This window comes from Chenopodium album, chromosome 8 (assembly GCF_948465745.1).
Source record: "Chenopodium album chromosome 8, dcCheAlbu1.1, whole genome shotgun sequence".
NCBI classification, from domain to species: Eukaryota; Viridiplantae; Streptophyta; class Magnoliopsida; order Caryophyllales; family Amaranthaceae; genus Chenopodium; species Chenopodium album.
Window position 1 is genome coordinate 68,363,210 of NC_137841.1, and position 23,609 is coordinate 68,386,818.

Here is a 23,609-nt window from a genome sequence, read left to right on the forward strand (position 1 = left end):
GTCGTAATATTGTGACCGCATAAAAAACGGTCGCAAATTTCATATTTTACGACCGTTTTTCAGACGGTCGTAGAAAAACGGTCGCAATTTAGCCGAATTTTAGTAGTGAAGGGCAGCGATGGCGGTGGAGGTGTGACTGGTGGCAGTTGGGTGGTGAGGGTAAGCGAAGGTAAAAGGGTGGTGGCTAGTGTGGGTGTGGTGGTGGATGGGTGGCTAAGGAAAGGGAATGGAAAAGTCTAGTGGGGTGGGGAATGAAGTTAGAAGGATTTGGGGTAATGGAGGGGGTAAAGGGAATGAAAGAAAGTGTCTAACAAACAACAACAAAGGGAATCAGGTCAGTTGATTCTCATTCCCTTTGATGAATACCCCCAACCAAACGGCCCCTTAATGCTTTGGACTTTTTCAAACAAATTGTCGAATCGAATTTAGGTAACCTTTTAGAATTAAGTATAAGTAACAAGAAAAGAAGCACATACATTAAGTATGTGACTATGTAATATAACACTATGAATCAGATATGAATTTGTATTTTTATTTGTTTTACTTTCATAAAATTTGTTGATATTTTATCTATATCTATATTTGGATTTTGCTATATATAGCGGACAGCTCATTTCATCCCTCTAGAAACAATTAATTTTATTAATTTTACAAGGTATAATTTCTCAAAAATATTTCGAAAAAACAAAAGAAATAAAAAAAATTTACCAAGTAATGAGAACTACAAGTTACCGTTAACTAAAATTTATTTTTTATTTCTACATTGAATTTTTTAAATTTATTACACCTAAAATAAATGAAAATAAAGTGAATAGAGCAAGCCATTACTTCGAGCAATTACGATTCTTATGAATTATACTATGAAGTCACGACCGCATGTTACTCCATAGTTGATTTTTGTATAAAATTAATAAATGAATAAATAAACTTTGAAGATGGGTTTTTAATCTTGCTGGGAAATATGAAGTTGTACAAATCTTTATATGCGATCTGTTGTATCGTGCGGCAGGGGTTACTTGAGTTTTCCGGTCAGGGGTTACTCGATTTCCGGTAGGGGCGAAGCCAGGATTATAAGTCTAAGGGGGCAAGACTTATATTACCTACTCCGTACTTTTTTATAAATCCAAAATTTTTGCTTTTGTATGTACTATCATACATTAGTTTTGACTATATTTTTGATGATACGAAAAACTTATATTTGTAAATTTAAAATTTGTGGTTTACAATATTATATTACTGATATAACTAGTGTATAGAAAACAAATGTTATTAAATAACAGGTTGTAGGATTAATTGCAATGTATTAAATTAAATTAATCATTTGTTTATTATTAATATTAAGTGAAAAAGCTATTAATTGTTAAACTTTTACTATACAATTATGTAAAAATGTTGTGATTGCTATATAAAAGAAGATAATACTAGATTATATCATAGGTGAAGTAAACAAAAAGAAAAATAAAACATTGAGATAAAGAAGGAAATACTAGATATAATATCAGCATATTATAGATAAAGTTATAAAATTAAAAAATAAAATAAAAAATGAAAGGACAAAATTACAAAAACATTATGCTATGTTAAAGCATCGAACCCAAGACATCTATGATAGTGCTCCGGTTATATTATGAAACTACCCGCTGCGCCACCAGCAACATGTATGCTACTTTATAGTTAACATAATTTATAATTAGTAATAACTCTGGGGGCCAAGTATGAATATAAATGACATTGTTCGCTGGGCCACGGGAGCCGGGCCTCCACCAGCCCCCCTCGTGGCTCTGCCCTTGATTTCTGGGGTTACTTGAGTTTCTCGGTCAGGGATTACTCGATTTCCGGGGTACGTGAGTTTCTCGGTAAGGGGTTACTCGAGTTTCCGAGGTTACTTGAGTTTCTCAGTCAGGAGGTACTCGAGTTTTTCAGTCAAGGGTTACTCGAGTTGCCGGGGTTACTCGAGTTTCTCGGTTAGGGGTTACTCGAGTCACAATTTTATTGAATGCGGTCTAACCGAGAAACTCGAGTAACCCCTGACTGAGTAACCCTTAACCGAGTGAACTCCTCGAGTAACCCCTATCCGAATCCCTCAAGTAACCCTTGTCTGAACCCCTCAAGTAACCCCTAACAAAAAAATTTTGGATAACCCCTGTCGCATGGTGTGGCCTGCTGCAACAAAAAATTGTTAATGAAATTAATGACAATGATTGTGAATACTCCGTATAAGTTTAAACATTTAAAAAGGACAATTTACAATGTACAAAAAATCTATATCTATCACTTCCACCTTCTATTTAAGCCTCTTTTTCGATTAAAGTTCCAAAATTTTAATTTCTTTAATCATGTTTCCGATTACATATATATCCCCTATAATGACTTACTAATATTATTTCCTCACTTATCTCTCAATACAATTTTATATGAATAATCCGTGCATTGCACGGGCCAAGAAGGCTAGTTATACTTGGAACATGGTACAAATATAACTAGGGGCACATTAGTGAAAAAAATTGTACCGGTTGTATATTGTTGAGTAATTAAGTTTTGATGATTGTAAACTGATGATGATTATCTATCTAATGTGTTTGTTAAGTTGTGCATAGAAAGAACAAGTTATACTTGGAAAAGGATACAAGGAATCTGAGCAATGACAAGTATGTATATAAGGAACTTAAGCAATATATGATAAGCAATAGAAGAACAAGAACAATGATGAGTGTTATGGTTGATAAGCATGATGATGGCTAAGGAACTATGAAGGTAACTATGTAAATAGGTGTTTGCATATGTTAGCTTCATGAGGTAAGTACTCTATACATACGTGAGTCGTATATGTGTAGGAGTATTTACATAAGCTTTAAGTTTAACTAGTTCTCTCACTTGAAGTTTGTTTATGACAAACAAACTTCAATCTAATGTTTCTCTTAAGTGTTCATGTGAAGACAGGAACTGACTTAGGTGAAGTCAATGGGTTGGAACATAGAAGACTTCAAGAGGAACAAGAGGGAATGAATGAACCTAAAGCAGGTTCTCCCACAAGAACCAAACCACGAAGGAACCAGAAGATATTCTCTAACGAGATGCAGAAGGAACCTTTGGCAGGCTTTCCCACGAGAGCCGGAGCATGTTCCCTAACAGGTACATGAAGAGTTCCATGTTCCCCAACAGGTACATGAAGAGTTCCCTAACAGGAACGTTTCCTAACAGGAACTTAACGTTGCCCCGAGATCTAGAATACATCAATACTACAAGATTCCAGAACAAGAGTTTCAAAGAAACAACATGAAGACGGAGAAATCGAAGTATATCGCTCTAGGATTCATGTAAGTATGTTGGACATAAAAGTCAGTCTGGAACAAGTCTAAAGAACCAAGGTGAACTCCTGATAATCAATGAAATTAGAGTTACTGACTTGTCAGGAACTCAAAGACTGTCAGAGTTCCGAACCCTAATCGGAACTTAGGTCTGCACGTCGTTAAAGGTCGCATGTCGAATTTAATGATATAAATATTTACCTAATACGTGCATATTTTTTAGGGATTTGGTTTTACAGAATAAAAATATTTATTTTCTAATAAATCCCTTTTGGAAAAAGATAAGTTATTTTTGGAAAATATTTTCAGTAAAATAAGTTTTAAATAAAATCTAATTTTATGGCAAGTATATCTTTTGTTAAAAGATATGGTAAATATATCTTTTGTAAAAGATATGGTAAGTATATCTTTTATAAAAAGATATGGCAAGTATATCTTTTGTAAAAAGATATGGTAAGTATATCTTTTGTTAAAAGATATATTAGTATATTTGGAAAATATATGATCTAGATAAAATCTGATTTTATGGTAAATATATCTTATTATTATTGATAGAATATATTCTTAACAAAAGATATATTTTTGGAAAACTTATTTTTGGAAAATATATTTTATTTCTATCTTTTAATAAAACTTATCTTTTACGAAAAGAATAATTTGGGTGTACTATAAATATGCTCATATGTATTCATTCAAAGTTGAGGTAGACGAAATGTAGTGGTCGTGCTTAATGGTTTCATCCTTCACCACGAAGCTAAGTCAAACCTCCAGGTCGAAGTTCCAGTCAGGTTCCAGTTACAGTTCGTCCAGTAAGTTCCAGACAGATCTTGAAGTGTCCAGCATATTAGTTTTATCTCTTTATTCATTGGTATGTATTTAGAGTTATTCTTTGAGATCTTGTAATTGGGAAAAAGGGTTTTGAGTGTTTTATGTATTGGGGTGTGAGAGTTCGTGAGGATTCTCGTAATAATTATATTGTAAGTGTGCAATGTGTGAGCTTCTAGGTGAAACCAATTGAGCTTCTAGTGTGAGGCCGAGTGGGTAGTACTTTGGTAGTACGAGTAGTTTTGTACTTAGATGGTACAAGCAGTTTGTACTTTGGCAGTACGTGTAGTACTTTGGTGGTACGAGTGAATCTAAGTGTGGAACTTAGATTGGGTAGGATAGGATCCTATCAAGTAGCAAGTCCAGTGAGGAACTTGTGAAATAAAGGTCCGTGTCTAATAGGTTGTAACTTGGTGTTTGCCCTATTATAGTGAAGTGGTTTGTGTTTCAAAATCCCTAAGGTAGGGTCGAGGTTTTACTTCCAGTTGGGCCCTGGATGGTTTCCTCGTAAAATCCGCTTTGCATTGTCTAAGTTCCTAACAGCAATCAGTTTTATATTCCGCGAAAAGTAGGCACTAGAAACATACTACAATTCACCCCCCCTCTTGCAGTATATCATCCGAATTAACATATATTATGGTGAAGATTCTCTCCGAAGAGAGAAAAGAAATAATTTAATAATTTCCAAATTTTACACAAGCACTTTTTAATAAGGATTATGTTATAAACTACAAAGTACATACAAATTTAGACTTTTAACAAATTTAGCTAGTAGACATTATCACAAACACTCCAACTACTCATTTCTGTATATCATATTCTTAGCATGCTTCTAAGCGTACAACATAACGAATTTTGATACAAATTACACTAGACCATACAAAACATTAACTTTTTCATTGCCTTACAAAAATGTACTCGTAATTGTTTTCACTATTCTTTGAACTGAAAGAGCTTGGCTGTACGAAGAGATTCACTAATCCCTTGTATCGAAGCAGCGGCTGCAGCTAACGAAACAACCAAACAAAGGAAGTTGAGAAGTTGTAACATACACCACTTGAATGTCCATCGTTTGATCTTGTGTTGAGCAATGTGCATTTGGATTGGGAAATACACGGCTAATGGCCAAAACCCGAGTGCTCCTAAGAACGCAATGACATCGTTGAAGAAGGGCATTGCCATGGACACTATGGTTACAAAAATTACAAATATTGTTCTTCCAACTAGCCTTAGAGAATTCAAGCTTAATACAGTTTTGCTGCCTATTTTTATGGGGTACTCTGCCTTTACAAAAAATGAGTTGGGCCATTTTTTGATGGCGAATGATTCGATCATCTTGTAGACGGGTTGAGCAAGTACCTAGCCCATCATAGCAAAAACTCTTAGGATCATTTAAGACATTGTACATAGAACAAAAATATTATGGCCGTGATACTATTTTTTTAAGGTAACTTTTAATAGAATGTGTCTTACTAGTCTAGTATGGAGGTAAAATCGATGTGTTTGAAGTCAGGGTAATGTTGTTTAATAGTACCTGATATGCTCCAACTATGTGAATGACGATGAAGATGTTGGCCAAGTCTATCAACCAGAAAGGCTCGTAAAAGCCAAAGCCGGTCAACATGTTGCCTGGTGCATCATTCCCAAATGCAGCATAGCCTAAGCAACCACACATCATGTAGAATACTGTGGTTGTTAACATTGATATTGCGTTCGCCTTTTTCATCACCTTATTTTCAGCTGGACGTGACTTTAACGTGTCCTGAGACAGTAAAACAATTATCTGATTAAGCAATAGTTTCCATTTGACAATGTAACCTTAAAATAACAAGTTTATGAGTAATTTTTGCTAGGAAAATCGATCTCATGCCACAACTAAACCTCGGTAGTACTAGTATTACTCCAACTCTAAGAACGCGTTCTTCAGTCCATAAAAATGGTTACATGATCAAGCTAGGATTAGCACAAAGTTACCTGTATATCAACAAGAATTTGAGAGAAGCCATAAGCAAACGCGATGTCACCAATCGCTCTTAACATCCTCCATGTTTTCTCAGCAGCCGTTATACCCACACCTATCTCTACTCCTGTCAAACTAGTCTTCCCACCTTTCCCTACACAACATAGCTAAATTACTATCAGTAAAGCAGGGGAATTAAACAGAGTTAGGACTTAGAAACTGACTAATTATAATTACCCGAGATAATCCTCTCAAGTGCAAGTCCTACACCAATTGAGGAGTACGCGAAAGACATGATTGCAGCTATAGTTGACAGCCATGTTAGCTCATGAAAGTTGGGAATTTGTGACAAAAATATCTCGCAGATTCCGAAACCTATCATGTAAGGGTTATTGCTAAACCTGCAGGAAGCAGCATGTCCTTTTTTGTGGAAGCAATTTGATTTTTGGACTGCCCTGAAATATTTTCATCAAATTACTTTACTTAGTTATATTCATTTACCTTCATATATGTTCATAGAATAAAAAAACATATTTCTGGGTCTTAATTATCAGATTATGCTTTTGGTTGAGTTGGTCGTTTAACAATATGCCTACACGGGATCAGGGTCGTTTAACAATAGTTGCAAAAGATTGAGCTTTTGATAGAAGGTCTTACACCATGCTTTTGGGTGCAGTAATTGTGTAGCCTACTACGAAACCTGTTAGGTTAGCGTACTGTAGTATTCCACAAGCAATGCAACTGAATCTACCTGTAAAGTTAAAATGGATCTTGTTATAAACGTCTCAATAGATTAACTTTTTAGTCTTTTTTTTTTTAACTAATACGCAATTAAAGATATTTAATTTATCAGACTTGTACACATGTACCTAGATTGGCTTGGACCTCGTCCATGTAAGAGTAATTTCTCTTTCCGGTGATGGGATCAGGAGTTCTGTAAGAATCCGCGAGAAGGTTGGAGGTGTAAAGCATGATGCCAGAAAATATTAAAAGAGTAGCAATTCCTCCTAACCATCCAAGTTGCGCCGTTGCCCATGCTAGGGAAAGAACACCAGAACCTATAATTGCTGTTATAATATGTGCACTTGCAGTCCATACAGTTCCTGTAAAATTATATATGATTGATAAATTATGTACATCAACATTGGAGAATTTAATAATTTAGTGTTCTAGCTTAGACTAATCTGAGCTGCAGATGCTAGCAATATTTGTAAAGTGCTTGGCTTTTGGCTGAGTAAAAGAGTTTTTTATGACGGCTAAAACTTTTTTAGGCTATAGTTTATGCTTATACAAATATATTATCTCCGTTTCATATTATTTGCAACGATTGAATCGTAATATCATAATAAGATTATTCACTACTTCACTAGTACCAAAAAAAAACAGATCAGAAGTACTCAACACAATGTCTCTGTTGAAGGATAAACTTTGATAATGCTGACTAATAAAATTTCATTGGAGTACTCGTAAATGATATTCACTTCGTCCCTTTATTCTTTTTTTATAGCATATTTCTCTTTAAAGTTCAAACCTTGAAAACGTTGACTAAAATTACATTGGTAGAAAATAAACCAAATTTGTCAATATATTCCTAAAATACATGCTCACATTAAATAAAAATTCATGGGGAACATAAATTTTTATGCATGGAGAACATGTGTTTATTACTAGTCGTATCATTTATGAGAAACAACTCTGGAGTATATATTCATGACCTCATGAGAACATGTTTTAATGAATAAAAAGCATCAAATTATGGAGTATGTAATTTTCAAATTCTTTAATTTCTGTAACCCAAATGAATAAAGTGATGTAGGGAGTAGACAACATACTGTACTTGAGTTGTGATTTATACTTGCAAAATAGTACTCCCTCCGTCCCATAATTACAGGCAAATAACTTAAAAAAGTACGGTTTTTAAGGAGGATGGAAAAAGTAGAGGAATATTGTATGAAAAAAGATAAAAAAAAGTGAAGAATGTTGTATGGGGATAATAAAAAGTAGAGAATATTGTATAGAAAAGTTAAAAAGTAAGTAATGATTGTTTGGGTATGTGTGTAATTTGTATGAAAAAAAAAAAGTAAGTAATGATTTTTTAGGTATGTGTGTAATTTGTATGAAAAAACTAAAAAGTAAGTAATGATTAGGTGTTATTTTTAGTAATAGGAGGAACATTTTGGGACACCCAAAATAGTATATTTGCTTGTAATTATGGGACGGAGGGAGTAATATCTTAAAAGAATTGTATATATATACTCGGGTGCAGTGTATACCTGGATATTTTTTGCTCATCTAATATTTTTATGTTCATATTATAATCATAAAATGAGCAAAAAAAAAAAAAAAAAACCATCCTTGGATGCATTTACCTCTATGTGCACCTAGTTGTAAGATGTTGGTATTATAAATTTATAAATAAAGAAGAAAAAAAAAAAAGACAAATGTCACAAATTGTGCACTATGTAATAATGGAGAAAATAAAGTCTCAAAAATTGAAATATAACTAATGTCCCTAAGACCATGGTCCGACACAAGTTATATCCAATTAAGATTTAAGCAAGAAGTTAGTTAGCTAATATTTTGCCTATGCCTACTCTTTTGGCAGTGTTTCAACTCTCAACCATGAAATATAAATTAAAGTGTTAAGTTTTAGCAAAGGTGACTTTGAGACCAAGTGACTCGGTCTAGCTCCAATTACAAACTAAGCAAAACATTCATGAATTTGGAGTAAAAAGCATGAAGTGATTTGATGCATGTTTTCATACCATTTAAGTTTTGAGTAAATTCGGGACAAACCAATTTAAGTTACTTATATTATAATTCATCATAATCATCGACAATTCAATTCAGGTCAGGTCAGTTCATTCGATGATAAATGGAAAAGAAAAAAGAAAAAGAGAAAGATAAAGTACCCGTTCGTCTAGGCTTGCCGTCGTCATCAAACTCTTCACTATCGTATGGAATTTGGTATATAGAAGGCGGTACGACACCATCTTTGTGTTGGAATTCTTCATCTCTTGGGTCTCCCATTAGAAAAATAAAATTTGGGGAAGCAGTTTTATATTAGTGTGTTGTAGTAAGTTGGAAAGAAGCCAAAAACTGAAAGAGTGAAATGGTGAAAGACAACCAATTAAGAAAACTAGCTAGATTTGGAATTGACTCAAAAGAGGGAGTGTTTTTCGTCCACTATTTTATTGCCAGAAACATACCAGTACTATTTATAAGCCTCCAATACTTTTAAATTGTTACATTTATTTAAAACCTTTTCATATTAAATACGGAGTACAAAAATTATACAGTACGATGTTGAAAAATTTAACTTTTACTATGTCACAACTAGGTGTATTATAATAGTCAACCATATAAATTGAGCATTAACCTCTCGTAAAAAAAAAAAAGCATAAAACTTTAAGCTTTTTTCAATAATGTTAAATACTAATTACTTTTTTTTTTTTTTTTTTTTATTCCTTTCTGAAATCATGTAAAAAAAAACTTCACTAATTACTTTGGCAATGAAGATTAATGCATTTTTGTATATTAGAGGTGATAAAAATCAGGTCGAGCCAGGCCTATGTACAAAATCTTGTGCAGTTGTGTCCATCTTTCTGTGTCTGACTTATTGGGGTAAACTAAGTTATTGGACTTTTTTTGGGTTAAACTCAAATTTTGAACTAATTAAAGAATGTGTTTTTAATTAATTGATAAACAACTTTATCCAATTAACATTAACTATGAGTTATTTGTCACATTTTTAAAACCAAAAATCAAATTAAGGAAATTAAAGGTATTAAATACTTATTCTTAGTCTTAAAGATTACATGCTTTATGTAGCCCTAAGAGCTATATATAACATATAAAGAGCTAAAAATGGAAAAAGCAATATAACAGTAATTTACATTAATTTGAGTGTGATTTTGTCATGCATTACTAAATTAATACCAAATTAGAAAAGGTATTAAATGCTTATTTTTAGCCTTATATAGCATTTTAAAAAAATGGCTTAATAGCTACCTTTTGATCATCATCTAACCTAAGAGCACTCACATTAGTGAGCAAAAAAAAAAATTGCTCATTCTCTCTCTAGCCACTTTCTCTCTCTTCTCAACCAAATTTGCTCATGAGCATTTTTGGTGAGGAAATTTTATCCCACTAGTGATCAAAAAATAATTGAATTGCTCATTAGCATATTTTCTTTTGCTCATTGATGTAGTAACATTTCTATCATTTTTGCTCATCAATTTTGGATGAATGCTGGGGCCCACGACATTACTATTCATCATGAAATTTGCTCATCCTATGAGCAAATTGTGAAATGCTCATGAGCATTTTTCATTTTCCTCATTGATGTAGTACCATTTCTACCAAATTTGCTCACCACTTTTGCTCATGAGCAAAAAAATGCTCATTGATGTGAGTGTTCTAAAAGCCATTCATATTTTTTAAGGGCTATTGACCACATACAAAAAAATAAAAGTCAGACAATAATAAGTCACGAAAAAAAAGTCATTTACCAAACATGACTAATGATCGGTGAGTTAGAGACATTCCTTTCACTTTTGTGAAAGAGTTCCATCATCATTCCTTACAGGAGGGTCTGCGATTATCCACTTGCAACCAATTAACAAGGGTCTTCTTCTTAACAAAGACTTCTACTTCGTCTAACACTCTTACATACAAAATATATGTATATACTCGTACATAACAAAGAATCAAGATGCACCTATTACTTGTATCAATTTGCATATTAAAATTTTTTTTAAAAAAAAAAAAAAAAAAAAAAAAAAAAAAAAAAAAAAAAGACACAGCTTGGTGGTACGACTTTGAATGTTTTAATTGAAGATTACATGTTCAAATTTTATACGGGTAATATTTTTCAAAAAAGAAAAAAAAAATGACCCTTCTATCATCCATCACAACTGGGGCTTCTACGAGTTGAGTACTTAACAATATTTGACCCTTCTATCATCCATCACAATTGGAAAATTCAGACTTGAACACTTTCTTTACATGCAAATACTTCAGAGTTTGAGCTTGTCCCATTTTATCAATAATCATTAGGGGTGCCAATTCAGGTCAGTGGCTCGGGTTCGGGTAAGATTTCACTATTTCATGTCGATTTCGGGTTATGCTTAGAAACAATTAAAAAATAGTGTAAAACTTAATAATATTACGAAATATTAAATTTTGGTCAAATCGGGTCGATTCGGGTTATTCGGGTTTGGATCGGGTCGGGTTTGGGTTACTCTCGGTAACTTCGGGTCGGGTTCGATCGGGTTATCGGGTCGGGTCAGGGATTGCTAGGCCTAATAATCATGCATGAGGTCCACATTTAATTAAAAAGCCCTTGATTTATGTAAAAAATTGTCATTTGATATCACTTTAATAAACTCTTATTTTTTGTTGAACTTATACGTAGTGCTTATTCAATTTAGTGACCAAAAAATCTAAAAAGATATGGTTTCATCTTTTGAAGCATCCATAAACAGCTAACTGATATATAAGCCATTGCTTTTCATATTCGCTTCTACTACTATAAAATGCATGAATGACAAACTCAATTATTTGGACATTTCTATTATAGAATATACACTATTAATGAAATTCATGATTCTCTAAGTTGAAATTATTCATCAATTATTTTGTTTAAATAATCAGATTTATTGACAAAATTCTCCTTGTAGAATGGTCCTCCCTAGTAATTATTGTAGCAAAATATTTAATTACAACTTAAAAGCATCTTATGAGTGGCCTTTAACTTAAAAGTAAAAGAATATTATTTTTCCATTTTATATCAATTTGGTCAACTAGTTCATAGTGTTAATTAATCATGTTTATGGGTGCCGAATAAGGATTTCTAAATCCGATAAGATTTTATTCTTGTGCAAAATGTTATTTTGTTACTTTAGGTCTAAGCAAGGTTCTGTTCATATTTACGTAATTTCATCTCATTTCAGTTCAGTTCAGCTCCAATCAGTTCAGTTCAGTTCAGCTCTAATCAGTTCAATTCAACTCCAATCAGTTTAGTTCAATTTAGCTCCTAATTTTCCTCTCTTATAAAATATTTATTTCAGCACAGTTTAGTTCAGTTCAGCTCCAATCAATCCAGTTTAGTTCAACTCAACTCAGTAAATGTGAACAGACCCTATATCATGGACTTAGTTAAATCTCATTATTATTCATATGTGAATTACCCCAAATAAAAAAACGAGAAGATCAGAAGAAAAAAAAAAATACATAACATTAAACTAGAAGAAGGTATTCAACTGCCACCAATTGATTTAATTTTAGTATAAAACCTTTCTATGATTTGTAAGTGGATTGAGCTTTCTGACCTCAATGATTTAACCAAACTTTAATATGACTCGTTCATACTATGAAAATCACACTACATAGTTAAGTGTAAGAAGCGATGATTGCATGAAATAGTGGGATACAATTCGAGCAAAGGGAAAATCATTTTCAAAGCACTAATAATATTTTTTGAGGAAGGGTTATTTTAGACAAGGAAAAGGAGAATGTGTGTGAGCAATCGAAACAGTGCGTTGCATTAGATAAATGTGTGCAATTGAATTTTTTTTATGTTAAGGATTGCACAAATTCTTATATGTGGCTGGTCACACGACTCACACCGTCGCGTGTGGCCAGCCATATAGGGGTTACATCGTTAGTGTAATACTGGTTACTTGGTCAATGTTAAAGGGGTGGGTTACTTCGTATTATATGGTTACTCGCTCAATATTAATTATAAGGGTTACTTTTTTAAAATATATATATATATATATATATATATATATATATATATATATATATATATATATATATATATATATATATATATATATATATATATTAGTGATCATATGGTATGATTAGCCACACACAAAACGAGCCGGTCATATTATATAATTGTGTTAGCCCATGCATTGTCATATATATGTTTGTTGGATCTCCGGAAGATATTTTTAATTGAGAGATGATTTTTCACATATTTGCTAGATTGATCCTTAGTAATTTAAAGACACTTTATAGTTATCTTTATTTCTTCATACATTTTAGATAAGTTTACTTAGTTGAAGGCAATTGCCAATGCAATTAGCAATACTCTTCATAAAAATTGTTGCATTTCTCCAAAGAAAAGGTGTTCTTCCTAGCCTCATAAACATCAAACATCTTAATTTTCGGACAACATATAATGTACACTTGCAAACCATTGTTTCTAAAAGGCCATCCTAAATAAAATCATACTTTAAACTGGAAAGGCTTGGAGGAACCAAGAGATTGGCTAACTCCCTGGATTGAGCCAACAGCCGCAGCCAACGACACAAGGAAGCATAACAGGTTAAGAAGTTGTAGCATACACCACTTCATGGACCGCCTTTTGATCTTGTTTTTAGCTATGTACATTCTTACTGGGAAATACACGGTCAATGGCCAAAACCCGAGTGATCCAAGAAATGCAAGAATGTCATTGAAGAAGGGCATTGCCATTGCCAATGTTGTTACTAGGATCACAAATATTGTTCTCCAAATTAGCCTGAGCATGTTGTAAGTGAACACAACTTTGCTGCCTATTTTGATGGGATATTCTTTGTTTACAAATGTTGAGTTGGGCCAATTCTCGCTGGCCCGTGACTCGAGCTTATGGTACACAGGCTGAGCAAATACCTGGCTCATCATAACAAAAAAATCATCAATGTTGAATAATTATACTATAAAATCATGTTTAGAATGTCAACCTATATAAACTAGCTAGATAAACTCTTTGCACTCTTTTAGGACAAGTTTGTAACACAAAAAATGACTAAGTGATACCTGATATGCTCCAACTAAGTGAATGACAATGAAGATGTTGGCTATGTCCACCAACCAAAAAGGCTCGTAGAACCCGAACCCTGTTAACATGTTTCCTGGTGCACTATTCCCAAATGCAGCATAGCCTAAGCAGCCACACATCATGTAGAATGATGTTGTAGTGAACACAGAGATTGTGCTTGCTTTCTTCATCACCTTATTTTCGGGTGGATCTGATTTCAGTGTATCCTAAGGTAAATTAATGAGCAATATCATTAGGCAAATGTCTTTGACCTTAATTACTTAAAACATTCCTAAAATTTTGTCATAATGAGGCACAAAGTAGTTTTACTACCTGTATTTCGACAAGGACTTGAGAAAAGCTGTAAGCAAACGCGATGTCTCCAAGTGCTCGGAACATCCTCCATGTCTTGTCAGCAGATGTTACATCAACTCCCACTTCAATTCCTGTTAATGTTGTCCTCCCTCCATCCCCTGCATATATATCAAGTTAAGCTATATTGTACAATTTACTGAAAAAATCTGAAAGCAAAATCATGCAGCATTTGAAAGAGTTTAATTAACCTGAGGCAATCTTGGCAATTGCAAGTCCAATACCAATTAAGGAATATCCAAAAGACATAACAGCAGCAACACTTGACAACCATGTTAGTTGATGAAAGTTCGGTATTTGAGACAAGAATACTTCAAACAACCCCAAACCAATCATGTAAGGGTTGCTGCTAAACATGCAGGATCCAGCATGTCCTTTTTCATGGAAGCAATTCGACTTATGGACCGCCCTAAAATAATTTCAACCAAATCAAACATACTCTAATTATCACTTTTTATCGAAAATTGAAAACAGAATACAGAGTTGATAAAAGAAAAAAATAGGACTTACACCATGCTAATGGATGCAGTAATTGTGTAACCAATTACCATTCCAGTTAAATTGGCATACTGCACTGTCCCACAAGCAATGCAGTTCAATCTACCTATATAAACCCGAAAATTAACACTTTCATCAGCCAAAAATCTTAAGGCATGCTAGCTCAATTGTTACTTATCACTACAAAACAAGTACATGTACAAAAATGTTGGTAACTATGTTACGTTAGTACGTTACATATAACTATATAAGCAAAAAAACTATATTAACTATGTATGTAGTAGTTTTATACCTAGATTAGCGCGAACCTCCTCCATGTAAGTATGATTTCTCTTACCAGTGACAGGATCAGGAGATCTGTAACAATCAGCAAGAAGATTGGAAGTATAACCCGTGATGATGGAAAATATTACAAGGGTTGCAATCCCCCCAACCCATCCAAGTTGTGCCGTGCCCCATGCTAGTGAAAGAACTCCAGAGCCGATGATTGCTGTTATAATGTGTGCACTTGCAGTCCATACAGTCCCTACAAATGCACATTTTTTTGTAAGTCTGTGTATATTAACAAATCTGTGCACGGAAAACAAAGGAAGTACCTTGTAATCGTAATAGATTATAATAAGGGTTTTGGATAAAAAAGTTATGATAAGGCCGGGTTAATAAAGATTATTTAAATTCATTTTATAACCACACACAATTACACAAGGTCTCATAAGTTTTGTTTTCAAAAAAAAAAAAAAAAAAAAACTCATAAGTTTTGGTGAAATAAAATAAGTAACGGTGCGTCTTGTATGTGGCTTATCACACCATGTGACCACTTGTAAAATAACAACGTTATCCTTGTAAGTTGTAACACTGAACGAGTAACCCCAATAATACTGGACAAGTAACCCTTAAGTAACCCCTATAATATCGACAAAGTAATTCCTGTAAAACTAAACGAGCAGTCCCTATATCACTAACAAAGTAACCTAATGATGGACCACACCACTTTGTGAATAAGTAAAATTGGTACCCGTAAAGATTATTTAAATTCATTTTATAACCACACACAATTACACAAGGTCTCATAAGTTTTGTTTTCAAAAAAATGGTCTCATAAGTTTTGGTGAAATAAAATAAGTAATGGTGCTTCTTGTATGCGGCTCATCACACCATGTGACCATTTGTAAAAGAACAAAGTTACCCTTGTAACACTGAACGAGTAACCCCAGTAACACTGAACAAGTAACCCTTAAGCAACCCCTATAATATTGACAAAGTAATTCCTGTAAAACTAAACGAGAAGTCCCTATATCACTAACAAAGTAACCCTAATTATGGATGATCACACCATGTGGCCAACCACATATAAAACTTTGTGAATAAGTAAAATTGGTACCCGTAAATAAAATGCACCCTTAATTATTGGTTTATTAAGAGAATCAACTTAATGTTTGGGAAAATTGGGTGATCATTAAATTAAAGTTAACTTTTTTTTTTTTTAGAAAAAAAATAAAGTTTACTTAAATGAGTTGAGCATGAGGTGTTTAAGACATTAAAACTAAATTAAAGATCATTCCCAAATTAGGGAAATATGATTCCTTTTTATCCTCCTAATTAAAGTAATAAGGCACATTTATTTCAAAAAAGTAACAAGACAAATTTTGGTAAAAAGTAATAAGACTAATATACCCCTTCTTCCTCCCCTTCTTCCTCCCCTTCCTCCTCCCCCTAACAAACCATACGGTCCATACCAGCCACCTTCGCTCGGCTACCAGTCTGATACTCTCTCAATTATCACTATATTTTTTTTTTTTTTTTATACTGGACAAGTCTATATACATGTGAAGGTAGCTAGATTTTGAAAGATAAAGATTTTTATGAGTATAAGACAATATTCATCGTTGTCAAGACATATGAATTCCTATGTTAATTATGAAGTATATAATCTCCTTCACACCTTGGTTGTTACAAAGATACAACACCTTACCACTTGTTCAATGGATGTAAGCATGTAACAATTAATGTACTCCCACTATTGTTTAAGGACGGTTACATTTGACTGTTTACAATCTTCAAAATATATTGTGAAATTTTATATCAATACACATAAAAAAATTTATTGTGAAATTTTGATGATAATAATATATATACTGTGTATATATACATCAAAATAATCAAACAAAATCATACATAACCATGTTACGAAAATTTTATATAGATTAATTGGAATTTATTACGATCTACATTTTTAAGGTTTGACACAAAAAAAAAATAAATAAATAAAAATAAAAATAAAATAAAAAATAAAATAAAATAAAATTGTACTGGGGTTATTTTAAGGGAATGGAGGAAAAAATTATAAATATCACTCACTATTAAAGACAAATCAACAAGGCTTAAAACATCTTTCATGACTTACACAACAAATTAAGTTAGCTAACATATCATACAAAAAAATTTAAACTTTATTACAAATTGATATGTCAAAATTTTAAATTAAACTTGGTAAAATTTAACCGAAATTACAAGGTTATAACAAGAAAACAATGGTGTCAACAAGAAAATTACGGGATATAAAGTAACTCATAAGATATCACGTAGATACAACTTAGGATCAAATTCCAACTTGTAGGCACAACAAAATGGACCAAAAAAAAAGTTGTAGAAACCCAAGTAAAAGAGAAGATACGTACCAGTTCTTTTAGGCTTGCCATCATCATCAAATTCCTCATCATCTGCAAACTTGTAATTAGTAGCCAATGAATCAACACCACCTTGCTGGAATTCCTCATCTTTTCTACCTCTCATTTTGGAAAAACCACAAAATATACCAAAATCTGAATTTACAAAATTAAGAGGGAAATTTATTATTGCCCCACAATAATTTGAGAAATAATTTAGGTAGGAAAAATACTCTTGCTCTTTCACACACTATACTCTCTCCCTATTTTTAAAGTGGGAGAGACTGTTGTGTCACTCTTGACTAGGCTCTTGTGCTACTTATATATATATGAAACTCCTAAATTAAGTGTCTTTTTATGATTTTTTTTTAATCTTGCAAGTATTTTACAAATATTAATATTTATAATACCATGCAATGTTCAATTATTATACCGTTTGTCCCTAAACATGGTGACATATGTTTTTTCACTCGCCCTTAAGTAATTTATTACAGAGTACTCGTAATATTAAGGGTCTGTTCATATTTACTAATTTTCAATTCAGTTCAGTTCCAATCAGTTCAGTTCAGTTCAACTCTAATCAGTTCAGTTCAGTTCAGTTCAGTTTTATGCATTTTAATTTTTCAGTTCAGTTTAGTTCAGTTCAGCTCCAATCAGTTCAGTTCAACTCAGTTCAGTAAATATGAACATGCCCTAAGTCGTCTTTTACGACTTAATTATAAATGTCACACAACTCACACCAAAATAGTTGTCACGTTTTAAAACCAAGCCAATAAGTATCATGATTAGTGAAAGCATCTCATTAATTTGGTTCAAAATATCTTTAATTTATGATCTCATTAATTGGAATCCCCTAATACTCGTAAATGAAAACAAATTAAAGCTACCACACTTATTTATATTTCTTCTTTTATACTACATATTTGTAAATTTATTTGAATTTTTTCGTTTATTTCACACATTTATCACTACACCATCAACTAATAGTTGAAAATTACTTTTGAAATATACTCTAAATTATGAGTATGATATTATATCTTATACAGAGTATTATCCTTTGTTGATTAATGAAAACTTCATTTTCATGTCACTTGAATTTCGACCAGAAAATGTAATGATGTTGCACGCACTTTCAGTCAAAGGAGGTTACTTTTACGAGACCTACTCTAATTCTCATAACTTGAGAGTTTTGACTTGTGAGTTGTTACCAATTGACCAATCACTGCATATTTGGTGTGGGTGGATAGGACGAAATGTTGACAACAATTTTACTTTTCGTGGAAACAAAATATTTTAGATTTGTACGGAGTAATTGTCAAAAGTGACATTATATGTTTAGGGCATGTTCTCCTACGATTATTTTTTGTTCAATTCAGTTCTAATAAGTTCAGTTCAGTTTCGTTTTTAATTTTTTTTTCTTATAATTTTTTTTTTTTTTTTGAGGCATTATAAAATATTTATTTCATTTCAATTCAGTTCAATCAATGAGAACAGACCTTTAGTCAATTAGTTGTCATGAATTATCTTAAATTATGACAAAAAAAAAAAAAATTACAAATAATTCGTTCAACGGTGTGTATGTAAGACCAACAATTCTACAAAGTGAGGATATCAAACTTTGAAGCATCTTTATTTCTTATGTACTCCGTATTTGATTAGCTTTAATAATAACCTTTTCTTCACCTAAAATTCCGTTTTATACTTTGATATGGACTTTATAGGCTGTAATTAAAGGGTTGTTACTACTTTTTAAGGTTCCCAATATCTTTTCATCTAATAAAGCATGAATTAACTTTGCAAATAAAGTTGGCGTTTGGAACATTATAGCTAGAATATATAAAAAAAAGACAAAAGTTAATCGTATCTGATAAACTTCATTAGATTAAGCATAAATCCACGTTAAAGGAGAGTATGACCACGTACATATAAGCTTAGCATAATTTTATCTTAAAATTAATTGATGATAAGTGGAATAATAATTCACCTATTTTATATGTTAGTCATTCTCAATCTATCTATTCGATGTCCAACAAAACCAGATTATTTTTTCGACACTAACACTCTTTAATTTTTATAGAAGGGGATGACCCAAGTTGAGTAATTGACTATATCAATATTTATTTATTTATTTTATTTTATTTTTTTATTTTTTTATTTTTTTGACAAAGGATACAAACAAGATATTACATATTAATACTAAAGCAAATAGAGTTAATCGCCGCTTCTCCTGCAATTAGATGAGCTCTGTGGACGCGCTGGCGATCCGCCTTATAAATACTACAAACTCGAAACCTAGAGGCAAGTAGTAGAATCCTCCGAATGAGCCATATATAGGCGATATAACCTTGTCCCTCCTCTCGAAGCAGGGAGACCAGATTATATGAATCAATAAAAACCGCGAGATACAGAAATCCCCTATCAAACGCCCACTGAAGCCCATACATGCAAGCCAAAGCCTCCGCATGTAAAGCTGAGGAGCAAACCCCGAAGTTACTACCTCCACTGATCCGATCATCCAGTGGGTCATCATTGTCCAAGCACCATCCCATACCTGCTCGTCGAGAATCCTTGAACCAAGAGCCATCTATCTGAAGAGAAAGTAAAGCACTGCCATGGGGAGTCAGGCCAAGTTGAGCCATGAAAAACCCAGGCGGTGAAGAGGCACCCCCAACTGTTGCCGCAGTAGTAGGGATACTAGAAGGGGCGTCTGAATTCACAAAGATTGAATGACTATTCATTACCTCCTGAAACAGAGACTCAAAAGGCCGAGACGCAGAAGAATCCCTAAAAATTCTGGAATTACGACCTAACCACAAGCTCCAAAGCGTACCGACAAAGGTACCTATGCGAGTACTAGAAAGACCATCCTGACTGATAAAAAGTCGGATATAATATTGGATCCAATCTGAGAGAGAAAGGTCTCCATTAAATTCTGAGCGAATGCCGAGGCATCCACCCCTCCAAACCGATCGTGTCTTAAAGCACATTCTAAAAAGGTGTTGTAAATCCTCCGGTTCCGAACGACAGAGGTCACAACTCACGTCCAGAATCGGAACTCCTCGATGATTGAGTTCCACCTTGATCGCTAGAGCGCGGTGAAGCAGTTTCCATAAGAACAACTTCCATTTAGGCTGCAACGGAAGCAACCAAAGAACCTTCCAGAAAGAATCAGAAGCGGAAGGTGTAGAAGTAGGGGGCAATTGTTGTTGAAGCATAACATACCCAGTTTTGACCGAGTACTTTCCCGAGGGGGTGCCCGACCAATAACGGAAATCATCTTGAGTCGTATCAGGGACCTCCATAGCCAGGATTGTTTGAGGCATCCGCCGGAACAAACCAATCAACAACTTTAGTAGTATCCCAACCCATGGTGTGAAGATTGATGAAGAAACTGACAGTAGGAGGGGCTGTATGTAGTTGGCAAGAGGATTCCTGGTTTGAACTCAGGAATGCAACCATTGACCCACTTAGCTGACCCAGCTAGAGTGGACATGCCATTACCAATTTTCCAGTTACAACCGGAATTCAACTGGGTGTCCGCCTTAAGCAAACCCCGAAGGCCATAGGAGTTTTTAACTTTAGAGTATAACTAAAGTTAGAAATACTCTAGCTATTTATTATTGTTGAAAAGTTTAATCCCATAATTTCGTGTAAGGAATACTATTTCAGAATACTTCGCATAAAAAGTTACATGTATAGTACTTTGTGTTTCACTATATCAATTAGATTTTTCCAGTTTATAACTTTCTACTCGTTACGTACACTATTCATAACTTTATTTTCCAAAATAATACTTCGTAATAGTTCAAGTGATCCTATATTTCTATGATTATTAAAATAATTATTTTTATTAATCATGTTACATCCTAAATTAGTAAAGACTATGTTAATCAAACAACTAATTTGGGAATGTTAATAGTGATAACACATTAACACTATAATTTGGTCCATTGAAATTGCATTAAGGGGACCATTAGTAATAATTACACTTTATAATTTGGCAAGCATCTTTTAATTACATACTTACAGTTGGCTTTTGATATAATCTTGAGGAACAAAATAGTTGGAGATCATCTTTTTAGGTAATAGGAAATTAAATAGTAGTAAATTTTGATCTTAAAGCATGCTTAATGCAATATTATTTTATTTAAGTCTACTCTCAAGCTTGGTTCACTTTGGCAGCCTCAGCAAGGTGCAGTGGGTTGGTCTGGTGACTGTGAGTGGGAGTGTAGTGGGGAAATTAGGGCATATTTTTATATTATTAGTGTTATCTTTCTTTGAATCATCTTTTGAACATGTGCTAAGCTATAGATATTTTAGATTCCATTAAATTTTGGTACATGTCAAGATAAATATAGACGAGATTTGATCTCAGATATTTAGATATAATCCATCAAACATATAATTAACTGAACTAGTTACATCAACATAAAGGGGTCATACTTTAAGGCCCCGTTTGGTTTAATGTAAAACATTTTCAATGGAAAATTAGTTTTCATGGAAAACATTTTTTCAAGGAAAAACACAATTGCAAATTAGTTTTCCTTTGTTTGGTTGCATACATGAAAAGTCTAAGAAAAATAAAAAATAAGAGTGGAAATGTAAGGATGAATGAGATGGAAGTAAAAAAAGAGGTAAGGAGGAGAGAGGAAAATGTGGCTTCCCTTGTTTTTGGAAGGAAAATGTTTTCCATCATTAAGGATGGAATTTTCCACCATTGAAAAATTGTTTTCCACTCCTTAACAAACCAAACAAAGGAAAATGGGATAAAATAGAAAATTTGACAAATTAGGGAGAAGAGAGAATGAATAGCTTTTGTATTGCTTGATTATTATTCATCAATAGGTTGAGTATTTATACAAAACCTAAGCTCATAAGATAGAAAACAATCTTCCTAAAAGATATACGTCTAACCATAAACCCTAAAGATATATTCTCAAAATAATATCTTAACATAAATATCCTAATTAAATATATTGTTCTCTTAAATGATATCTACGGAAAATATATCACACATATATTTTCCGATATCTCTAACACCCTCCCGCAATCGTAGCGGCAATAACACGAACGTTGCGATTGGAAATTGTTCACTTTGTTGAAGCCGAGATGCACACTCTTGTGATGTCGCCTTCAAATTTATTTTTTTTTTCATTCTTCAATGATGAGAACGTTCATCTTTTTCGAACTCATCAGTCATCAATCAAACAGGAACGTCATTCTTTTCGAACCTGCAAATATAACAATTTTGGTTTTTCTAGAGCAAAACCGAGCTCCAATCAAATATTGGTTTGTCAGAGTAAACCACACTCAAATTTCTTATTGGTCTTTCAGAGTAAACCACACTCAAATTTCTTATTGGTCTTTTAGAGTAAACCACACTCAAATTGGTCATTTAGAGTAAATCTTTCAGAGTAAAGACCACTCAAATCCAAAGGAGCAAAATTATGCTCGAATCAACTCACAAACCTTGTCTCACGACACAAGGAGAACCAATTTCTTGTCTCACGACACAAGAGAGCCGAAAACTTTTTTTTTTTTTTTTTAATAAAAATCCTAGAGCAATGCGCCACAACATATCTCCTTCTTCAAGGATCAAAGACCTACGTACTAGGTACTGATCCACCAACAATAAACTCATTAACCTCTTAAAAAAAAAAACTTTCACAGCGGAATTGTTTGGGTTTTTTTTTTAAATGTAAATTTGGCAAAAAGTTTATCCAACCGGTGGGTTTAATTTTCTTACCCACCGGCAGGGGGAATTTTTTTTTTTTTTTGTGATACCCTCCCAAGATCTAACCTGCTCTTGATACCATGACAAATTAGGGAGAAGAGAGAATGAATAGCTTTTGTATTGCTTGATTATTATTCATCAATAGGTTGAGTATTTATACAAAACCTAAGCTCATAAGATAGAAAACAATATTCCTAAAAGATATACGTCTAACCATAAACCCTAAAGATATATTCTCAAAATAATATCTTAACATAAATATCCTAATTAAATATATTGTTCTCTTAAATGATATCTACGGAAAATATATCACATATATTTTCCGATATCTCTAACAATTCATTTTCCATGAAAACCTTTTACATCAAACCAAGCAAGGCCTAAGCGAATTGACAAGGTTAAATTATATACTCCATACAAAGTACAAACGATA

The 23,609-nt window shown here is 33.1% G+C and overlaps 3 protein-coding genes across 3 annotated transcripts; all 3 read right to left on the minus strand.

Moving 5' to 3' along the window:
- Positions 1–5,004: 5,004 nt before the first annotated feature.
- LOC145556391 (amino acid permease 8-like) lies at positions 5,005–9,267 on the minus strand. The gene is made up of 7 exons (XM_081618039.1): positions 9,006–9,267; positions 6,963–7,196; positions 6,751–6,844; positions 6,331–6,548; positions 6,108–6,247; positions 5,668–5,895; positions 5,005–5,492 (listed from the first exon to the last, which is right to left on the minus strand). The coding sequence occupies exons 1-7, from the start codon at positions 9,121–9,123 to the stop codon at positions 5,067–5,069; spliced, it is 1,458 nt and encodes a 485-aa protein (XP_081474165.1). The 5' UTR covers positions 9,124–9,267; the 3' UTR covers positions 5,005–5,066.
- Positions 9,268–13,097: 3,830 nt separating this feature from the next.
- LOC145556392 (amino acid permease 8-like) lies at positions 13,098–17,719 on the minus strand. Its single transcript, XM_081618040.1, has 7 exons — positions 17,455–17,719; positions 15,069–15,302; positions 14,789–14,882; positions 14,470–14,687; positions 14,240–14,379; positions 13,906–14,133; positions 13,098–13,758 (listed from the first exon to the last, which is right to left on the minus strand). Exons 1-7 carry the CDS (start codon positions 17,567–17,569, stop codon positions 13,333–13,335), a joined length of 1,455 nt encoding a protein of 484 aa, XP_081474166.1. The 5' UTR covers positions 17,570–17,719; the 3' UTR covers positions 13,098–13,332.
- A 1,906-nt stretch (positions 17,720–19,625) lies between these two features.
- LOC145555402 (uncharacterized) lies at positions 19,626–20,744 on the minus strand. The gene has a single exon (XM_081617145.1). The coding sequence runs from the start codon at positions 20,742–20,744 to the stop codon at positions 19,626–19,628; it is 1,119 nt and encodes a 372-aa protein (XP_081473271.1).
- Between the last annotated feature and the right edge of the window lie 2,865 nt (positions 20,745–23,609).

Coding starts and splice junctions, on each gene's coding strand:
- LOC145556392 (XM_081618040.1), bottom strand. CDS start 17,569: ATGAGAGGTAGAAAAGATGAGGAATTCCAGCAAGGTGGTGTTGATTCA. Junction 14,883..15,068: donor GGAGGTTCGCGCTAATCTAG/GTATAAAACTAC, acceptor GGGTTTATATAG/GTAGATTGAACTGCATTGCT. Junction 13,759..13,905: donor ACTTAGTTGGAGCATATCAG/GTATCACTTAGT, acceptor ATGATGAGCCAG/GTATTTGCTCAGCCTGTGTA.
- LOC145556391 (XM_081618039.1), bottom strand. CDS start 9,123: ATGGGAGACCCAAGAGATGAAGAATTCCAACACAAAGATGGTGTCGTA. Junction 6,845..6,962: donor CGAGGTCCAAGCCAATCTAG/GTACATGTGTAC, acceptor TTAACTTTACAG/GTAGATTCAGTTGCATTGCT. Junction 5,493..5,667: donor ACATAGTTGGAGCATATCAG/GTACTATTAAAC, acceptor ATGATGGGCTAG/GTACTTGCTCAACCCGTCTA.
- LOC145555402 (XM_081617145.1), bottom strand. CDS start 20,744: ATGGAGGTCCCTGATACGACTCAAGATGATTTCCGTTATTGGTCGGGC.